Consider the following 21,310-nt stretch of genomic DNA (forward strand, 5'->3'; position numbering starts at 1 on the left):
AGAGGGCATAGATAGAGTGGATGTGGAGAGGATGTTTCCTGCAGTGGGGGAATCTAGGACCAGAGGACACAGATAGAGTGGGTGTGGAGAGGACGTTTCCTCTGGTGGGGGAGTCGAGGACCAGACGACACAGATCGAGTGGATGTGGAGAGGATGTTTCCTATGGTGGGTCAGTCTGGGACCAGAGGACACAGATAGAGTGGGTGTGGAGAGGACGTTTCCTCTGGTGGGGGAGTCGAGGACCAGACGACACAGATAGAGTGGATGTGGGGAGGATATTTCGCTATAGTGGGGCAGTCTAGGACCAGAGGACACAGATAGAGTGGATGTGGAGAGGATGTTTCCTGTAGTGGCGGTGTCTAGGACCAGAGGACACTGATAGAGTGCATGTGGAGAGGATGTTTCGTATAGTGGGGGTGTCTATGACCAGAGGACACTGATCGTGTGGATGTGGAGAGGATGTTTCCTACGGTGGGTCAGTCTAAGACCAGAGGACACAGATAGAGTGGAAGTGGAGAGGATATTTCCTACAGTTGGGCAGTCTAGGACCAGAGGACACAGATAGAGTGGAAGTGGAGAGGATGTTTCCTCTGGTGGGGGAGTCAAGGACCAGAGGACAGAGTTAAAGTGGAAGTGGAGAGGATGTTTCCTCTGGTGGGGGAGTCTGAGACCAGTGGACACAGATGGTGTGGATGTGGAGAGGATGTTTCCTGTAGTGGGGCAGTCTAGGTCCAGAGGACACAGATAGATTGGATGTGCAGAGGATGTTTCCTATATTGGGGCAGCCTAGGACCAGAGGACACAGACAGAGTGCATGTGGAGAGGTTGTTTCCTACGGTGGGGGAGTCTATGACCAGAGGTCACAGATACAGTGGATGTGGAGAGGATATTTCCTACAGTGGGCCAGTCTAGGACCAGAGGACACAGATAGAGTGGATGTGGAGAGGATGTTTCCTATAGTGGGGGAGTCTAGCACCAGAGCACACAGATAGAGTGGATCTGGAGAGGATGTTTCCTATAGTGGGGCAGTCTAGGACCAGAGGACACAGATAGAGTGGATGTGGAGAGGATGTTTCCTATAGTGGGGCAGTCTAGGAACAGCGGACACAGATAGAGTGGATCTGGAGAGGATGTTTCCGATAGTGGGGGAGTCTAGGACCAGAGGACACAAATAGAGTGGGTGTGGAGAGGATGTTTCCTACAGTGGGGCATTCTAGGACCAGAGGACACAGATAGAGTAGATGTGGAGAGGATGTTTCCTATAGTGGGGCACTCTAGGACCAGAGGGCACAGATAGAGTGGATGTGGAGAGGATGTTTCCTATAGTGGGGCAGTCTAGGACCAGAGGGCACAGATAGAGTGGATGTGGAGAGGATGTTTCCTATGGAGGGGGAGTCTAGGACCAGAGGACACAGATAGAGTGGATGTGGAGAGGATGTTTCCTATGGTGGGGGAGTCTAGGACCGGAGGACACAGATAGAGTGGATGTGGAGAGGATGTTTCCTATATTGGGGGAGTCTATGATCAGAGGACACAGATACAGTGGATGTGGAGAGGATGTTTCCTACAGTGGGGGAGTATAGGTCCAGAGGGCATAGATAGAGTGGATGTGGAGAGGATGTTTCCTGCAGTGGGGGAATCTAGGACCAGAGGACACAGATAGAGTGGGTGTGGAGAGGACGTTTCCTCTGGTGGGGGAGTCGAGGACCAGACGACACAGATAGAGTGGATGTGGGGAGGATATTTCGCTATAGTAGGGCAGTCTAGGACCAGAGGACACAGATAGAGTGGATGTGGAGAGGATGTGTCCTGTAGTGGGGGTGTCTAGGACCAGAGGACACTGATAGAGTGCATGTGGAGAGGATGTTTCGTATAGTGGGGGTGTCTATGACCAGAGGACACAGATCGTGTGGATGTGGAGAGGATGTTTCCTATGGTGGGTCAGTCTGGGACCAGAGGACACAGATAGAGTGGATGTGGAGAGGATGTTTCCTACAGTGGGGGAGTATAGGTACAGAGGGCATAGATAGAGTGGATGTGGAGAGGATGTTTCCTGCAGTGGGGGAATCTAGGACCAGAGGACACAGATAGAGTGGGTGTGGAGAGGACGTTTCCTCTGGTGGGGGAGTCGAGGACCAGACGACACAGATCGAGTGGATGTGGAGAGGATGTTTCCTATGGTGGGTCAGTCTGGGACCAGAGGACACAGATAGAGTGGGTGTGGAGAGGACGTTTCCTCTGGTGGGGGAGTCGAGGACCAGACGACACAGATAGAGTGGATGTGGGGAGGATATTTCGCTATAGTGGGGCAGTCTAGGACCAGAGGACACAGATAGAGTGGATGTGGAGAGGATGTTTCCTGTAGTGGCGGTGTCTAGGACCAGAGGACACTGATAGAGTGCATGTGGAGAGGATGTTTCGTATAGTGGGGGTGTCTATGACCAGAGGACACAGATCGTGTGGATGTGGAGAGGATGTTTCCTACGGTGGGTCAGTCTAAGACCAGAGGACACAGATAGAGTGGAAGTGGAGAGGATATTTCCTACAGTTGGGCAGTCTAGGACCAGAGGACACAGATAGAGTGGAAGTGGAGAGGATGTTTCCTCTGGTGGGGGAGTCAAGGACCAGAGGACAGAGTTAAAGTGGAAGTGGAGAGGATGTTTCCTCTGGTGGGGGAGTCTGAGACCAGTGGACACAGATGGTGTGGATGTGGAGAGGATGTTTCCTGTAGTGGGGCAGTCTAGGTCCAGAGGACACAGATAGATTGGATGTGCAGAGGATGTTTCCTATATTGGGGCAGCCTAGGACCAGAGGACACAGACAGAGTGCATGTGGAGAGGTTGTTTCCTACGGTGGGGGAGTCTATGACCAGAGGTCACAGATACAGTGGATGTGGAGAGGATATTTCCTACAGTGGGCCAGTCTAGGACCAGAGGACACAGATAGAGTGGATGTGGAGAGGATGTTTCCTATAGTGGGGGAGTCTAGCACCAGAGCACACAGATAGAGTGGATCTGGAGAGGATGTTTCCTATAGTGGGGCAGTCTAGGACCAGAGGACACAGATAGAGTGGATGTGGAGAGGATGTTTCCTATAGTGGGGCAGTCTAGGAACAGGGGACACAGATAGAGTGGATCTGGAGAGGATGTTTCCGATAGTGGGGGAGTCTAGGACCAGAGGACACAAATAGAGTGGGTGTGGAGAGGATGTTTCCTACAGTGGGGCATTCTAGGACCAGAGGACACAGATAGAGTAGATGTGGAGAGGATGTTTCCTATAGTGGGGCACTCTAGGACCAGAGGGCACAGATAGAGTGGATGTGGAGAGGATGTTTCCTATAGTGGGGCAGTCTAGGACCAGAGGGCACAGATAGAGTGGATGTGGAGAGGATGTTTCCTATGGAGGGGGAGTCTAGGACCAGAGGACACAGATAGAGTGGATGTGGAGAGGATGTTTCCTATGGTGGGGGAGTCTAGGACCGGAGGACACAGATAGAGTGGATGTGGAGAGGATGTTTCCTATATTGGGGGAGTCTATGATCAGAGGACACAGATACAGTGGATGTGGAGAGGATGTTTCCTACAGTGGGGGAGTATAGGTCCAGAGGGCATAGATAGAGTGGATGTGGAGAGGATGTTTCCTGCAGTGGGGGAATCTAGGACCAGAGGACACAGATAGAGTGGGTGTGGAGAGGACGTTTCCTCTGGTGGGGGAGTCGAGGACCAGACGACACAGATAGAGTGGATGTGGGGAGGATATTTCGCTATAGTGGGGCAGTCTAGGACCAGAGGACACAGATAGAGTGGATGTGGAGAGGATGTGTCCTGTAGTGGGGGTGTCTAGGACCAGAGGACACTGATAGAGTGCATGTGGAGAGGATGTTTCGTATAGTGGGGGTGTCTATGACCAGAGGACACAGATCGTGTGGATGTGGAGAGGATGTTTCCTATGTTGGGTCAGTCTAGAACCAGTGGACACAGATAGAGTGGAAGTGGAGAGGATATTTCCTACAGTTGGGCAGTCTAGGACCAGAGGACACAGACAGAGTGGATGTGGAGAGGATGTTTCCTGTAGTGGGGGAGTCTCGGACCAGAGGTCACAGATACAGTGGATGTGGAGAGGATGTTTCCCACAGTGGGGGAGTCTAGGACCAGAGGACACAGATAGAGTGGATGTGGAGAGGGTGTTTCCTCTGGTGGGGGAGTCGAGGACCAGAGGACACAGTTAGAGTGGAAGTGGAGAGGATGTTTCCTCTGGTGGGGGAGTCTGAGACCAGAGGACACAGATGGTGTGGATGTGGAGAGGATGTTTCCTATAGTGGGGCAGTCTATGACCAGAGGACACAGATCGAGTGGATGTGGAGAGGATGTTTCCTCTGGTGGGGGAGTCTAGGATCAGAGGACACAGATAGAGTGGATGTGCAGAGGATGTTCACAATGGTGGGGGCGTCGAGGACCAGAGGGCACAGATAGAGTGGAAGCGGAGAGGATATTTCCTATAGTGGGGCAGTCTGGCACCAGAGGACACAGATAGAGTGGATGAGGAGAGGATGTTTCCTATAGTGGGGGTGTCTATGACCAGAGGACACAGATCGAGTGGATGTGGAGAGGATGTTTCCTATGGTGGGTCAGTTTAGGACCAGAGGACACAGATAGAGTGGATGTGGAGAGGATGTTTCCTATGGTGGGGGAGTCTAGGACTAGAGGATACAGATAGAGTGGATGTGGAGAGGATGTTTCCTGTAGTGGGGGTGTCTAGGACCAGAGGACACTGATAGAGTGCATGTGGAGAGGATGTTTCCTATAGTGGGGGTGTGTATGACCAGAGGACACAGATCGAGTGGATGTGGAGAGGATGTTTCCTATGGTGGGTCAGTCTGGGACCAGAGGACACAGATAGAGTGGATGTGGAGAGGATGTTTCCTGTAGTGGGGGAGTCTAGGAACACAGATAGAGTTGATGTGGAGAGGATGTTTCCTATAGTGGGGCAGTCTAGGACCAGAGGACACAGAAAGAGTGGATGTGGTGAGGATGTTTCCAATGGTGGGAGAGTCGAGGACCAGAGGACACAGATACAGTGGATGTGGAGAGGATATTTCCTACAGTGAGGCAGTCTAGGACCAGAGGAGACAGATAGAGTAGATTTGGAGAGGATGTTTCCTATAGTGGGGCACTCTAGGACCAGAGGGCACAGACAGAGTGGATTGGAGAGGATGTTTCCTATAGCGGGGGAGTCTACACCGGAGGACACAGATAGAGTGGATGTGGAGTGGATGTTTCCTGTAGTGGGAGAGTCTAGGACCAGAGGTCACAGATACAGTGGATGTGGAGAGGATGTTTCCTATAGTGGGTGAGTCTAGGAGCAGTGGGCACAGATAGAGTGGATGTGGAGAGCATGTTTCCTATAGTGGGGGAGTCTAGGACCTGAGGACACAGATAGAGTGGAAGAGGAGTGGAGGTTTCCTCTGGTTGGGGAGTTGAGGACCAGAGGACACAGATAGAGTGGATGTGGAGAGGATGTTTCCTATAGTGGGGCAGTTTAGGACCAGAGGACACAGATAGAGTGGATGTAGAGAGGATGTTTCCTATGGTGGGGCAGTCTAGGACCAGAGGACACAGACAGAGTGGATGTGGAGAGGATGTTTCCAATGTTGGGGGATTCTAGGAGCAGAGGACACAGATAGAGTGGATGTGGAGAGGACGTTTCCTATGGTGGGGGATTCTAGGACCAGAGGACACAGATAGAGTGGATGTGGAGAGGATGTTTCCTCTGGTGGGGGAGTAAAGGACCAGACGACACAGATAGAATGGATGTGGAGAGGATATTTCGCTATAGTGGGGTAGTCCAGGACCAGAGGACACAGATAGAGTGGATGTAGAGAGGATGTTTCCTGTAGTGGGGGAATCTAGGACCAGAGGGCACAGATAGAGTGGATGTGGAGAGGATGTTTCCTATAGTGGGGGAGTCTAGGACCAGAGGACACAGATAGAGTGGATGTGGAGAGGATATTTCGCTATAGTGGGGCAGTCTAGGACCAGAGGACACAGATAGAGTGGATGTGTAGAGGATGTTCCCAATGGTGGGGGCGTCGAGGACCAGAGGGCACAGATAGAGTGGAAGTGGAGAGGATATTTCCTATAGTGGTGCAGTCTGGGACCAGAAGACACAGATAGAGTGGATGAGGAGAGGATGTTTCCTATAGTGGGGGTGTCTATGACCAGAGGACACAGATCGAGTGGATGTGGAGAGGATGTTTCCTATGGTGGGTCAGTTTGGGACCAGAGGACACAGATAGAGTGGATGTGGAGAGGATGTTTCCTATAGTGGGGCACTCTAGGACCAGAGGGCACAGATAGAGTGGATTGGAGAGGAAGGTTCCTATGGTGGGGCAGTCTAGGAACAGGGGACACAGATAGAGTGGATCTGGAGAGGATGTTTCCGATAGTGGGGGAGTCTAGGAACAGAGGACACAAATAGAGTGGCTGTGGAGAGGATGTTTCCTACAGTGGGGCATTCTAGGACCAGAAGACACAGATAGAGTGGATGAGGAGAGGATGTTTCATATAGTGGGGGTGTCTATGACCAGAGGACACAGATCGAGTGGATGTGGAGAGGATGTTTCCTATAGTGGGGCAGTCTAGGTACAGGGGACACAGATAGAGTGGATCTGGAGAGGATATTTCCTATAGTGGGGCACTCTAGGACCAGAGGACACAGATAGAGTGGATGTGGAGAGGATGTTTCCTGTAGTGGGGGTGTCTACGACCAGAGGACACTGATAGAGTGCATGTGGAGAGGATGTTTCGTATAGTGGGGGTGTCTATGACCAGAGGACACAGATCGTGTGGATGTGGAGAGGATTTTTCCTATGTTGGGTCAGTCTAGAACCAGTGGACACAGATAGAGTGGAAGTGGAGAGGATATTTCCTACAGTTGGGCAGTCTAGGACCAGAGGACACAGACAGAGTGGATGTGGAGAGGATGTTTCCTGTAGTGGGGGAGTCTCGGACCAGAGGTCACAGATACAGTGGATGTGGAGAGGATGTTTCCTACAGTGGGGGAGTCTAGGACCAGAGGACACAGATAGAGTGGATGTGGAGAGGGTGTTTCCTCTGGTGGGGGAGTCGAGGACCAGAGGACACAGTTAGAGTGGAAGTGGAGAGGATGTTTCCTCTGGTGGGGGAGTCTGAGACCAGAGGACACAGATGGTGTGGATGTGGAGAGGATGTTTCCTATAGTGGGGCAGTCTATGACCAGAGGACACAGATCTAGTGGATGTGGAGAGGATGTTTCCTCTGGTGGGGGAGTCTAGGATCAGAGGACAAAGATACAGTGGATGTGCAGAGGATGTTCACAATGGTGGGGGCGTCGAGGACCAGAGGGCACAGATAAAGTGGAAGTGGAGAGGATATTTCCTATAGTGGGGCAGTCTGGGACCAGAGGACGCAGATAGAGTGGATGAGGAGAGGATGTTTCCTATAGTGGGGGTGTCTATGACCAGAGGACACAGATCGAGTGGATGTGGAGAGGATGTTTCCTATGGTGGGTCAGTTTAGGACCAGAGGACACAGATAGAGTGGATGTGGAGAGGATGTTTCCTATGGTGGGGGAGTCTAGGACTAGAGGATACAGATAGAGTGGATGTGGAGAGGATGTTTCCTGTAGTGGGGGTGTCTAGGACCAGAGGACACTGATAGAGTGCATGTGGAGAGGATGTTTCCTATAGTGGGGGTGTGTATGACCAGAGGACACAGATCGAGTGGATGTGGAGAGGATGTTTCCTATGGTGGGTCAGTCTGGGACCAGAGGACACAGATAGAGTGGATGTGGAGAGGATGTTTCCTGTAGTGGGGGAGTCTAGGAACACAGATAGAGTTGATGTGGAGAGGATGTTTCCTATAGTGGGGCAGTCTAGGACCAGAGGACACAGAAAGAGTGGATGTGGAGAGATGTTTCCAATGGTGGGGGAGTCGAGGACCAGAGGACACAGATACAGTGGATGTGGAGAGGATATTTCCTACAGTGAGGCAGCCTAGGACCAGAGGAGACAGATAGAGTAGATTTGGAGAGGATGTTTCCTATAGTGGGGCACTCTAGGACCAGAGGGCACAGACAGAGTGGATTGGAGAGGATGTTTCCTATAGCGGGGGGAGTCTACACCGGAGGACACAGATAGAGTGGATGTGGAGTGGATGTTTCCTGTAGTGGGAGAGTCTAGGACCAGAGGTCACAGATACAGTGGATGTGGAGAGGATATTTCGCTATAGAGGGGCAGTCTAGGACCAGGGGACACAGATAGAGTGGAAGTGGAGAGGATGTTTCCTGTAGTGGGGGAGTCTAGGACCAGAGGACACAGATAGAGTGGAAGTGGAGAGGATATTTCCTACATTTGGGCAGTCTAGGACCAGAGGACACAGATAGAGTGGAAGTGGAGAGGATGTTTCCTCTGGTGGGGGAGTCGAGGACCAGAGGACACAGTTGGAGTGGAAGTGGAGAGGATGTTTCCTCTGGTGGGGGAGTCTGAGACCAGAGGACACAGATGGTGTGGATGTGGAGAGGATGTTTCCTGTAGTGGGGGAGTCGAGGACCAGAGGACACAGATCGAGTGGATGTGGAGATGATGTTTCCTATAGTATGGCAGTCTAGGACCAGAGGACACAGATAAAGTGGATGTGGAGAGGATGTTTCCTACAGTGGGGCAGTCTAGGACCAGAGGAGACAGATAAAGTGGATGTGGAGAGGTTGTTTCCTACGGTATGGGAGTCTGAGACCAGAGGACACAGATGGTGAGGATGTGGAAAGGATGTTTCCTATAGTGGTGGAGTCTAGGACCGGAGGTCACAGATACAGTGGATGTGGAGAGGATATTTCCAACAGAGGGGCCATCTAGGACCAGAGGACACAGATAGAGTGGATGTGAAGAGGATGTTTCCTATATTGGGGGAGTCTATGATCAGAGGACACAGATACAGTGGATGTGGAGAGGATGTTTCCTACAGTGGGGGAGTGTAGGTCCAGAGGGCATAGATAGAGTGGATGTGGAGAGGATGTTTCCTGTAGTTGGGGAATCTAGGACCAGAGGGCACAGATAGAGTGGATGTGGAGAGGATGTTTCCTATAGTGGGGGAGTCTAGGACCAGAGGACACAGATAGAGTGGGTGTGGAGAGGATGTTTCGTATAGTGGGGGTGTCTATGACCAGAGGACACAGATCGTGTGGATGTGGAGAGGATGTTTCCTACAGTGGGGCAATCTAGGACCAGAGGACACTGATAGAATGGATGTGGAGAGGTTGTTTCCCCTGGTGGGGGAGACTGAGACCAGAGGACACAGATGGTGTGGATGTGGAGAGGATATTTCGCTATAGAGGGGCAGTCTAGGACCAGGGGACACAGATAGAGTGGATGTGGAGAGGATATTTCCTCTGGTGGGGGAGTCGAGGACCAGACGACACAGATAGAGTGGATGTGGAGAGGATATTTCGCTATAGAGGGGCAGTCAGAGCAGAGGACACAGATAGAGTGGATGTGGAGAGGATGTTTCCTGTAGTGGGGGAGTCTAGGACCAATGGACACAGCTCGTGTGGATGTGGAGAGGATGTTTCCTATGGTGGGTCAGTCTAGGACCAGAGGACACAGATAGAGTGGAAGTGGAGAGGATATTTCCTACAGTTGGGCAGTCTAGGACCAGAGGACACAGATAGAGTGGAAGTGGAGAGGATGTTTCCTGTGGTGGGGGAGTCAAGGACCAGAGGACACAGATAGAGTGGATGTGGAGAGGATGTTTCCTATAGTGGGGCAGCCTAGGACCAGAGAACACAGACAGAGTGTAAGTGGAGAGGATGTTTCCTCTGGTGGGGGAGACGAGGACCAGAGGACACAGATAGAGTGGATGTGGACAGGATGTTTCCTATAGTGGGGGTGTCTATGACCAGAGGACACAGATCGAGTGGATGTGGAGAGGATGTTTCCTATGGTGGGTCAGTTTGAGACCAGAGGACACAGATAGAGTGGATGTGGAGAGGATGTTTCCTATGGTGGGTCAGTCTGGGACCAGAGGACACAGATAGAGTGGGTGTGGAGAGGACGTTTCCTCTGGTGGGGGAGTCGAGGACCAGACGACACAGATAGAGTGGATGTGGAGAGGATGTTTCCTATAGCGGGGGAGTCTAGGCCCAGTGGACACTGATAGAGTGCATGTGGAGAGGATGTTTCCTCTGGTGGGGCAGTCTAGGACCAGAGGACACTTGTAGAGTGCATGTGGAGAGGATGTTTCCTATAGTGGCGGTGTCTATGACCAGAGGACACAGATCGAGTGGATGTGGAGAGGATGTTTCCTATGGTGGGTCAGTCTGGGACCAGAGGTCACAGATAGAGTGAAAGCGGAGAGGATGTTTCCTCTGGTGGGGGAGTCTAGGACCAGAGGACACAGACAGAGTGGATGTGGAGAGGATGTTTCCTGTAGTGGGGGAGTCGAGGACCAGAGGACAAAGATAGAGTGGATGTGGAGAGGTTGTTTCCTACGGTTTGGGAGTCTGAGACCAGAGGACACAGATGGTGAGGATGTGGAATGGATGTTTCCTATAGTAGGGGAGTATCGGTCCAGAGGGCATAGATAGAGTGGATGTGGAGAGGATGTTTCCTGTAGTGGGGGAATCTAGGTCCAGAGGACACTGATAGAGTGCATGTGGAGAGGATGTTTCATGTAGTGGGGGTGTCTATGACCAGAGGACACAGATAGAGTGGAAGTGGAGAGGATATTTCCTACTGTTGGGCAGTCTAGGACCAGATGCTACAGATAGAGTGGAAGTGGAGTGGATGTTTCCTACAGTGGGGGAGTCTAGGACCAGAGGACACAGATAGAGAGGATGTGGAGAGGATGTTTCCTACAGTGGGGGAGTCTAGGACCAGAGGACACAGATAGAGTGGATGTGGAGAGGATGTTTCCTATGGTGGGGGAGTCTAGGACCGGAGGACAGAGATAGAGTGGATGTGGAGAGGATGTTTCCTATATTGGGGGAGTCTATGATCAGAGGACACAGGAACAGTGGATGTGGAGAGGATGTTTCCTACAGTGGGGGAGTATAGGTCCAGAGGGCATAGATAGAGTGGATGTGGAGAGGATGTTTCCTGCAGTGGGGGAATCTAGGACCAGAGGACACAGATAGAGTGGGTGTGGAGAGGACGTTTCCTCTGGTGGGGGAGTCGAGGACCAGACGACACAGATAGAGTGGATGTGTGGAGGATATTTCGCTATAGTGGGGCAGTCTAGGACCAGAGGACACTGATAGAGTGCATGTGGAGAGGATGTTTCGTATAGTGGGGGTGTCTATGACCAGAGGACACAGAGTGGGTGTGGAGAGGATGTTTCGTATAGTGGGGGTGTCTATGACCAGAGGACACAGATCGTGTGGATGTGGAGAGGATGTTTCCTACAGTGGGGCAATCTAGGACCAGAGGACACTGATAGAATGGATGTGGACAGGATGTTTCCTATAGTGGGGCAGTCTATGACCAGAGGACACAGATCGTGTGGATGTGGAGAGGATGTTTCCTATGGTGGGTCAGTCTGGGACCAGAGGACACAGGTAGAGTGGAAGTGGAGAGGATGTTTCCTCTGGTGGGGAAGTCTAGGATCAGAGGACACAGACAGAGTGCATGCGGAGAGGATGTTTCCTGTAGTGGGGGAGTCGAGGACCAGAGGACACAGATAGAGTGGATGTGGAGTTGATGTTTCCTATAGTATGGCAGTCTAGGACCAGAGGAGACAGATAAAATGGATGTGGAGAGGTTGTTTCCTACGGTGTGGGAGTCTGAGACAGAGGACACAGATGGTGAGGATGTGGAAAGGATGTTTCCTATAGTGGGGGAGTCTAGGACCAGAGGTCACAGATACAGAGGATGTGGAGAGGATATTTCCAACAGAGGGGCACTCTGGGACCAGAGGGACACTGATAGAGTGCATGTGGAGAGTATGTTTCGTATAGTGGGGGTGTCTATGACCAGAGGACACAGATAGAGTGGAAGTCGAGAGGATGTTTCCTATAGTGGGGCAGTCTAGGACCAGAGGACACAGACAGAGTGGATGTGGAGAGGATGTTTCCTACAGTGGGGGAGTCTAGGACCAGAGGACACAGATAGAGTGGATGTGGAGAGGGTGTTTCCTATAGTGGAGCCATCTAGGCCCAGAGGACACAGATAGAATGGATGTGGATAGGATGTTTCCTGCAATGGGGGAGTCTAGGACCAGAGGACACAGATAGAGTGGATGTGGAGTGGTTGTTTCCTACGGTGTTGGAGTCTGAGACCAGAGGACACAGATGGTGAGGATGTGGAGAGGATGTTTCCTATGGTGGGGGAGTCTAGGAGCAGAGGTCACAGATACAGTGGATGTGGAGAGGATATTTCCTACAGAGGGGCAGTCTAGGACCAGAGGACACAGATAGAGTGGATGTGGAGAGGATGTTTCCTATATTGGGGGAGTCAATGATCAGAGGACACAGATACAGTGGATGTGGAGAATATGTTTCCTACAGAGGGGCAGTCTAGGACCAGAGGACACAGATCGAGTGGATGTGGAGAGGATGTTTCCTCTGGTGGGGGTGTCGAGGACCAGAGGACACAGACAGAGTGCATGTGGAGAGGATGTTTCCTGTATTGGGGGAATCGAGGACCAGAGGACACAGATAGAGTGGATGTGGAGATGATGTTTCCTGTAGTATGGCAGTCTATGACCAGAGGACACAGATAAAGTGGATGTGGAGAGGTTGTTTCCTACGATGGGGGAGTCTGAGACCAGAGGACACAGATGGTGAGGATGTGAAATGATGTTTCCTATAGTGGTGCAGTCTAGGACCAGAGGTCACAGATACAGTGGATGTCGAGAGGATATTTCCAACAGAGGGGCAGTCTATGCCAGAGGACACAGATAAATTGGATGTGGAGAGGATGTTTGCTATAGTAGGGCAGCCTAGGACCAGAGGACACAGATAGAGTGGAAGTGGAGAGGATGTTTCCTATAGTGGGGGAGTCTAGGACCAGAGGACACAGATAGAGTGGATGTGGAGAGGATGTTTCCTATAGTGGGGCACTCTAGGACCAGAGGACACTGATAGAGTGGATGTGGAGAGGATGTTTCCCACGGTGGGGCAGTCTAGGACCAGAGGACACAGATAGAGTGGATGTGGAGAGGATGTTTCCTTTAGTGGGGCAGTCTAGGACCAGAGGACACAGATAGAGTGGAAATGGAGAGGATGTTTCCTATAGTGGGGGAGTCTAGGACCAGAGGACACAGATAGAGTGGATGTGGAGAGGATGTTTCCTATAGTGGGGCACTCTAGGACCAGAGGACACAGATAGAGTGGATGTGGAGAGGATGTTTCCTACGGTGGGGCAGTCTAGGACCAGAGGACACAGATAGAGTGGATGTGGAGAGGATGTTTCCTATAGTGGGGCAGTCTAGGACCAGAGGACACAGATAGAGTGGAAATGGAGAGGATGTTTCCTATAGTGGGGGAGTCTAGGACCAGAGGACACAGATAGAGTGGATGTGGAGTGGATGTTTCCTATAGTGGGGGAGTCTAGGACCAGAGGACACAGATAGAGTGGATGTGGAGAGGATGTTTCCTCTGGTGGGGGAGTCGAGGAGCAGAGGACACAGATAGAGTGGATGTGGAGAGGATGTTTCCTCTGGTGGGGGAGTCGAGGAGTAGAGGGACACCTGTTTAGAACAGAGATGGGGAGGAATATCTTCAGCAGGAAAGTGGTGAACCTGTGGAACTCGTTGCCACAGGTGGCTGTGGAGGTATTTAGGTGTATTTAAAGTGATGTTTGACAGGGTCCTAGTGAGGCAGGGTATCAATGGTTACGGGGAGAAGGGGGTTGAGAGGGATGGGACAACAGGCTGACATGCATCCATCATGCCACTGTGCCCGGGAATGGGGACGTCACGGTACAATTCTGCAAGACGATGGTGAGACCGCACTTGGAATATTCCACAGCGGAGATATTCTGCGGACGCTGGATATGCAGGGCGATGCACACACAGGATGCTGCGGGGGCTCAGCAGGCCAGGCAGCGTCCATGGAAACGAACAAGCACTCTATGTTTCTGGCCCAGAAGATCTACGAGGATGTGGCTGGGACTTGAGGGAGCGAGTCAGGGAGAGGGGCTTTTATTTGCTGAGATTGTTGCCCAATCCCTTCCATTTTGCCGAGCGAGGGGGCAGGATGTTCTTGTTATCTGTTCGTTGTTCGTGTGGGTTTGGTTGGGCGTTCCTGTTCCACCTTGTGCTGGGAGAGGGGTTGATGAGGGGGAGAGTGAGTGGGGTTGTTGAGGGGGAGGGGAGTGGGGTTGATGAGGGGAGAGTGAGTGGGGTTGATGAGGGGGAGGGGAGTGGGGTTGATGAGCGGGAGGGGAGAGGGGTTGATGAGGGGGAGAGGAGTGGGGTTGATGAGGGGGAGAGTGAGTGGGGTTGATGAGGGGGAGGGGAGTGGGTTTGATGAGGGGAGAGTGAGTGGGGTTGATGAGGGGGAGGGGAGTGGGGTTGATGAGCGGGAGGGGAGAGGGGTTGATGAGGGGGAGAGGAGTGGGTTTGATGAGGGGGAGAGTGAGTGGGGTTGATGAGCGGGAGGGGAGAGGGGTTGATGAGGGGGAGAGTGAGTGGGGTTGATGAGGGGGAGGGGAGTGGGGTTGATGAGGGGGAGGGGAGTGGGGTTGATGAGGGGGAGGGGAGTGGGGTTGATGAGGGGGAGGGGAGTGGGGTTGATGAGGGGGAGGGGAGTGGGGTTGATGAGGGGGAGAGTGAGTGGAGTTGATGAGGGGGAGGGGAGTGGGGTTGATGAGCAGGAGGGGAGAGGGGTTGATGAGGGGGAGGGGAGAGCGGGATTGATGGGGGAGGGGAGGGGGGGTTGATGAAGGGAAGGGTGAGTGGGGTTGATGGGGGAGGGGAGAGCGGGGTTGATGGGGGAGGGGAGAGCGGGGTTGATGGGGGTGGGGAGAGGGGGGTTGTTGAAGGGAAGGGTGAGTGGGGTTGATGACAGGAAGTGGGAGTGGGGTTGATGAGGGGTTGAGTGGTGTTGATGGGGGAGGGGAGAGTGGGATTGATGGTAGAGGGTGAGTGGGTTTGTTGAGGGGGAGGGGAGAGGGGTTGATGAGTGGGAGGGGAGAGGGGTTGATGAGTGGGAGGGGAGTGGGGTTGATGAGGGGGAGGGGAGTGGTTTTGATGAGCGGGAGAGGAGAGGGGTTGATGAGGGGGAGAGTGAGTGGGTTTGTTGAGGGGGAGAGTGAGTGGGGTTGATGAGGGGGAGGGGAGTGGGGTTGATGAGCGGGAGGGGAGAGGGGTTGATGAGGGGGAGAGTGAGTGGGGTTGATGAGGGGGAGGGGAGTGGGGTTGATGAGCGGGAGGGGAGAGGGGTTGATGAGGGGGAGAGGAGTGGGTTTGATGAGGGGGAGAGTGAGTGGGGTTGATGAGGGGGAGAGTGAGTGGGGTTGATGAGGGGGAGGGGAGTTGGGTTGATGAGCGGGAGGGGAGAGGGGTTGATGAGGGGGAGAGTGAGTGGGGTTGATGAGGGGGAGAGTGAGTGGGGTTGATGAGGGGGAGGGGAGTGGGGTTGATGAGGGGGAGGGGAGTGGGGTTGATGAGGGGGAGAGTGAGTGGAGTTGATGAGGGGGAGGGGAGTGGGGTTGATGGGGAGGGGAGAGTGGGATTGATGGGGAGGGGAGAGTGGGGTTGATGGGGGAGGGGAGAGTGGGGTTGATGGGGGAGGGGAGAGTGGGGTTGATGGGGAGGGGAGAGTGGGGTTGATGGGGGAGGGGAGTGGGGTTGATGGGGGAGGGGGGAGTGGTGTTGATGGGGAGGGGAGTGGGGTTGATGGGGGAGGGGAGTGGGGTTGATGGGGGAGAGGAGTGGGGTTGCTGGGGGAGGGGAGAGTGGTGTTGATGGGGGAGTGGAGAGTGGGGTTGATGGGGAGGGTTGATGGGGAGGGGGAGAGTGGGGTTGATGGGGAGGGGAGAGTGGGGTTGATGGGGGAGAGGGAGAGTGGGGTTGATGGGGGTGGGGACAGTGGGGTTGATGGGGAGGGAGAGTGGGGGTTGATGGGGGAGGGGAGAGTGGGGTTGATGGGGGAGGGGAGTGGGGTTGATGGGGGAGGGGAGTGGGGTTGATGGGGGAGGGGAGAGTGGGGTTGATGGGGGAGTGGAGAGTGGGGTTGATGGGGAGGGTTGATGGGGAGGGGGAGTGGGGTTGATGGGGAGGGGGAGAGTGGGGTTGATGGGGGGAGGGGAGAGTGGGGTTGATGGGGGAGGGGAGAGTGGGGTTGATGGGGGAGGGGGAGAGTGGGGTTGGGGGTGGGGACAGTGGGGTTGATGGGGGGGGCTGATGGGGAGGGGGAGAGTGGGGTTGATGGGGAGGGGGGAGTGGGGTTGATGGGGGAGGGGAGAGTGGGGTTGATGGGGAAGAGAGAGTGGGGTTGATGGGGGAGGGGACAGTGGGGTTGATGGGGGAGGGGGGAGTGGGGTTGATGGGGTTGATGGGGGAGGGGGGAGTGGGGTTGATGGGGAAGGGAGAGTGGGGTTGTTGGGGGAGGGGACAGTGGGGTTGATGGGGAGGGTTGATGGGGAGGGGGAGAGTGGGGTTGATGGGGTTGATGGGGGAGGGGGGAGTGGGGTTGATGGGGGAGGGGAGAGTGGGGTTGATGGGGAAGGGAGAGTGGGGTTGATGGGGAGGGTTGATGGGGAGGGGGAGAGTGGGGTTGATGGGGAGGGGGAGAGTGGGGTTGATGGGGTGGTGCTTTTTCTCGTCCTGGGGGTTTGGGATTGATGTTTCTCTTTGTTCCTCTCTTCCGTGGCTATCGGGGAAAGGCGGATGTCGGAGATGTGTGTGGATCGATGCTCTGTTAATCAGGATTTTGGGATTTTATTCTTCGGTGGACGGGGCTGAGGGGGTGACCTTACAGAGGTTTATAAAACCATGAGGGACGGAGATAAGGTGATGGTCATAGTCTTTTCCTCAGGGTGGGGGGGGGGAGTCTAAAACCAGAGGGCACAGGTTTAAGGTGAGAGGGGAGAGATTTAATAGGAACCTGAGGGGCAACTTTTTCACCTGGAGGGTGGTCCGTCTATGGAACGAGCTGCCAGAGGAAGTGGTTGGGGTAGGACATGAACAACATTTAGAAGACCCTTGGATGGGTACGTGGACAGGAAAGGTTTAGAGCACCAGTTCCCAATTGCCTTTACCATTAACCGAGACGTCCGTGGATCCCCAGTTTGGGAACCTCTAGTTTAGTGGGATACGGGTCGAACGCAGGGAACTGGGAATAACTTAGACGCGAATTTCGGTCGGCATGGTTCGGAAGGGCTGAAGGGCCTGTTTCGAGCAAAGCGGTTCTCTTTTCCCGCTGCCTCTCCTGCAGCTTGGTGCACGCACCCCACCGCCCCTCTCTCGGTGTGGCCCTCCCTCCTCACCACCCCCTCCCGTGGTACAGCAACCCCTCCACACCTCCCCCGGCCCTCCCTCCCGCAAGGGGGCGCTCCCTCCGTGCCTACCGAGGTCCGAGCACTGGACGACACGTATCTGACACTGGCATCCGAACGGGCAGGTGGGGTAGTCTGGGGGAGGGACCTCGTCATCGGGCTTGACCGTCGGGACGTCGATGAAGGCGGAACCCTCCTCGTCCAGCATGTCCCCGAAGAACCCGTTTTGCCGGAAGGGAGACGCCCAGCCGCCGATCAGGAGGGAGGAGAAGAGGAGGAGGGGGGCGTGCATGACTGCGATGGGGGCCGCGACTGTCTCGGGCTTCTACTCGATGCGAGGAGTACGGGGCTGGGAGGTCACCTCGGATCAGGGTCTGACCTGTGGAGAAATGAGAGAGAGGTGGTCAGGGCTGGACTGCCAGCGGTCCTTTGTCATTCCGACCGGATTCTTGGGAAGCCCGGTAAAGATGGGGAAAGGCTGTTCAGCCCCACATCTCCCTGCCAGCCCCTCGTTCCCAACCCTTTATACCCCGTTGTCACCAACTGCACGCACGTTCGCTGGAAAGCAGATCACTCGGGGGAAACCTACAGGGTCACGGGGAGGACAGGCAGACCCTGAGCACAGGCGCTGTTGGAGGGGGGCATCTAGCCTCCAGAGAGGGAGCAGGGGGGAGAGAGAGAAGCGGGGAAGGGAAAGGGAGTGAGGAAAAGGGGAAGGGAGAGAAAGAAAAGGGGTAATAGAGGGGGAGTGAGGAAAAGGGGAAAAGAGAAAGGGAGAGAGAGAGGGAGAGAGGAAAAGGGGAAGAGAGAGAAAGAAAAGGGGTAATAGAGGGGGAGTGAAGAAAAGGGGAAGAGAGAGCGGGACAGAGAGGGGGAAGAGAAAGGGGAGAGTGAGAGATGGGGAGAGATAAGGGGTGCAGATAGAGAGAGAGAGGAGTTTGTACATTCTCCCCGTGACTGCGTGGGTTTCCTCCGGATGCTCTGATTTCCTCCCGCGGTCCGAAGAGGTGCGGCTCAGAAAGTTAATTCCCAATGGGTATAATTGAGTGGTGTGGCCTCGTCGGGCAGGAAGGGGCCGTTACTGCGCTATCCCCTCAGTAAAATTAACCTCAGTCCAGCAACGCGTTCCACACTCACACCACCCTCGGAGCGAAGCAGCGCCCCTGAAGCATCTGACCTTTCACCCTTAACCCATGACCTCTGGTCGCAGCCTCACCCAAGCTCGGTGGGAAAAGCCTGCCTGCGTTTACCCTGTCTATACCCGCGCAGTTTTGTCTACCTCTGTCAAATCTGAGCAAACCAGAGCCCACGGGGAGAACATACAGACTCCTTGTAAGCAACGGCTGTGATATTGCAGGGGCTTCCGGCCTGGACCTCGAGGCTGAACAGGCCAGAATCAGCTTTAAAATATCTGACATACGTCAGAAAAGTTGTTGTCCTTGCAACAGCCGTACAATACAATGGAAAATGGGAATTAGAGCAAAAACAATATATGTATATACACGATTAAATTAAATAAGTGGTGCAAAAGTAGAAGAAAGTGTTCAATGTCCATTCACAAATCAGACGGCCGAGGGGAAGGCGTTCCTGAATCGTGCCTTCTTCCTGATGGTTGCACTGAGAACAGGGCATGACCAGGGTGATGGGGGCAAAACTGGACGTTATTCCCCGGAGTGCAGGGCAACAGGGAGAGATCTCACAGACAAAGGGGTATAGACAGGCAGAATGCGGGGCGACACATGCAGGTTGACCCCCCCCCACAAGCAAACTTTGGTTGCTAAAGCAAACGGTGTAAACGTGGTAATGAAATCTGAAACTGAACACGAGCCAGAGGCCATTCGGCCTGTCGAATTCCTGCCAGCTTGCTCTGAAACCGAAGGCTGTATGTGATCCAGGATCATCTTTGGAACAGCTGCCCAGCCGGCAGCCTCAGACAAGGCGAGCACTTGTTCCTTTGCCGAAGGTAGACTTAAACCATCTGCATGTAGACACAGATCACTGTCACTCAGAGCTCCCGTGGAGAGGTGTGGGCTTGTGAGTTACCGAGCCACCCAGGGACGTGCTCAGTCAGGGGAAATTATCAAAGCACTTTGAACAGGCGGAAACTTACACCACCCCGGGGTCAGACACAGAGTGAAACTCCCTCCACACCGTCCCATCACACACTCCCGGGGTCAGACACAGAGTGAAACCCCCTCCACACCGTCCCATCACACACTCCTGGGGTCAGACACAGAGTGAAGCTCCCTCCACACCGTCCCATCACACACTCCTGGGGTCAGACACAGAGTGAAGCTCCCTCCACACCGTCGCAACACACACTCCCGGGGTCAGACACAGAGTGAAGCTCCCTCCACATCGTCCCATCACACACTCCCGGGATCAGACACAGAGTGAAACTCCCTCCACACCGTCCCACCACACACTCCCAGGGTCAGACACAGAGTGAAGCTCCGTCCACACCGTCCCATCACACACTCCCGGGGTCAGACACAGAGTGAAGCTCCCTCCACACCGTCCCATCACACACTCCCGGGGTCAGACACAGAGTGAAACTCCCTCCACACCGTCCAATCACACACTCCCGGGGTCAGACACAGAATGAAGCTCCCTCCACACCGTCCCATCACACACTCCCGGGGTCAGACACAGAATGAAGCTCCCTCCACACCGTCCCATCACACACTCCCGGGGTCAGACAAAGAGTGATGCTCCCTCCACACCGTCCCAACACACACTCCCGGAGTCAGACACAGAGTGAAGCTCCCTCCACACCATCCCATCACACACTCCCGGGGTCAGACACAGAGTGAAGCTCCCTCCACACCGTCCCATCACACAGTCCCGGGGTCAGAAACAGAGTGAAGCTCCCTCCACACCGTCCCATCAAACACTCCTGAGGTCAGACACAGAGTGAAACGCCCTCCACACCGTCCCATCACACACTCCCGGGGTCAGACACAGAGTGAATCCCCCTCCACACCGTCCCATCACACACTCCCGGGGTCAGACACAGAGTGAATCCCCCTCCACACCGTCCCATCACACACTCCCAGGGTCAGACACAGAGTGAAGCTCCCTCCACACCATCCCATCACACACTCCCAGGGTCAGACACAGAGTGAATCTCCCTCCTCACCGTCCCATCACTCACTCCCGGGGTCAGACACAGAGTGAATCTCCCTCCACACCGTCCCATCACACACTCCCGGGGGTCAGACACAGAATGAAGCTTCCTCCACACCATCCCATCACACACTCCCAGGGTCAGACACAGAGTGAAGCTCCCTCCACACTGTCCCATCACACACTCCCGGGGTCAGACACAAAGTGAAGCTCCCTCCACACCATCCCATCACACACTCCCGGAGTCAGACACAGAGTGAATCCCCCTCCACACCGTCCCATCACACACTCCCGGGGTCAGACACAGAGTGAAACTCCCTCCACACCGTCCCATCACACACTCCCGGGGTCAGACACAGAGTGAATCTCCCTCCACACTGTCCCATCACACACTCCCGGGGTCAGACACAATGTGAAGCTCCCTCCACACTGTCCCATCACACACTCCCGGGGTCAGACACAAAGTGAAGCTCCCTCCACACCGTCCCATCACACACTCCCGGAGTCAGACACAGAGTGAATCTCCATCCACATTACACACTCCCGGGATCAGACACAGAATGAAGCTCCTTCCACACCATTCTCCATGTCAGAACAATCTTAATGATGTTGTAAAGTGTTAAATGGAATAGATTAATTAATTAATCCAGGCATCAATGACATCATCACCACAATCTATAACCTCATGAGTCCATCCAGATAACCTTCCATTGC

General features: G+C 54.1%; 1 protein-coding gene across 1 annotated transcript in view; it reads right to left on the reverse strand.

Annotated features, from left to right (window-relative positions):
• bgnb (biglycan b) overlaps nucleotides 1–21,310 on the reverse strand; it is a 106,763-nt gene that overhangs the window by 55,168 nt on the left and 30,285 nt on the right. Inside the window, exon 2 of the mRNA XM_059962807.1 lies at nucleotides 17,543–17,849. Within this exon, the coding sequence (XP_059818790.1) occupies nucleotides 17,543–17,762 (220 nt within the window). The 5' untranslated portion in view covers nucleotides 17,763–17,849. The remainder of the gene's footprint in view (nucleotides 1–17,542; nucleotides 17,850–21,310) is intronic.

This window comes from Hypanus sabinus, unplaced genomic scaffold (genome assembly GCF_030144855.1).
Source record: "Hypanus sabinus isolate sHypSab1 unplaced genomic scaffold, sHypSab1.hap1 scaffold_802, whole genome shotgun sequence".
Taxonomy (NCBI): domain Eukaryota; kingdom Metazoa; phylum Chordata; class Chondrichthyes; order Myliobatiformes; family Dasyatidae; genus Hypanus; species Hypanus sabinus.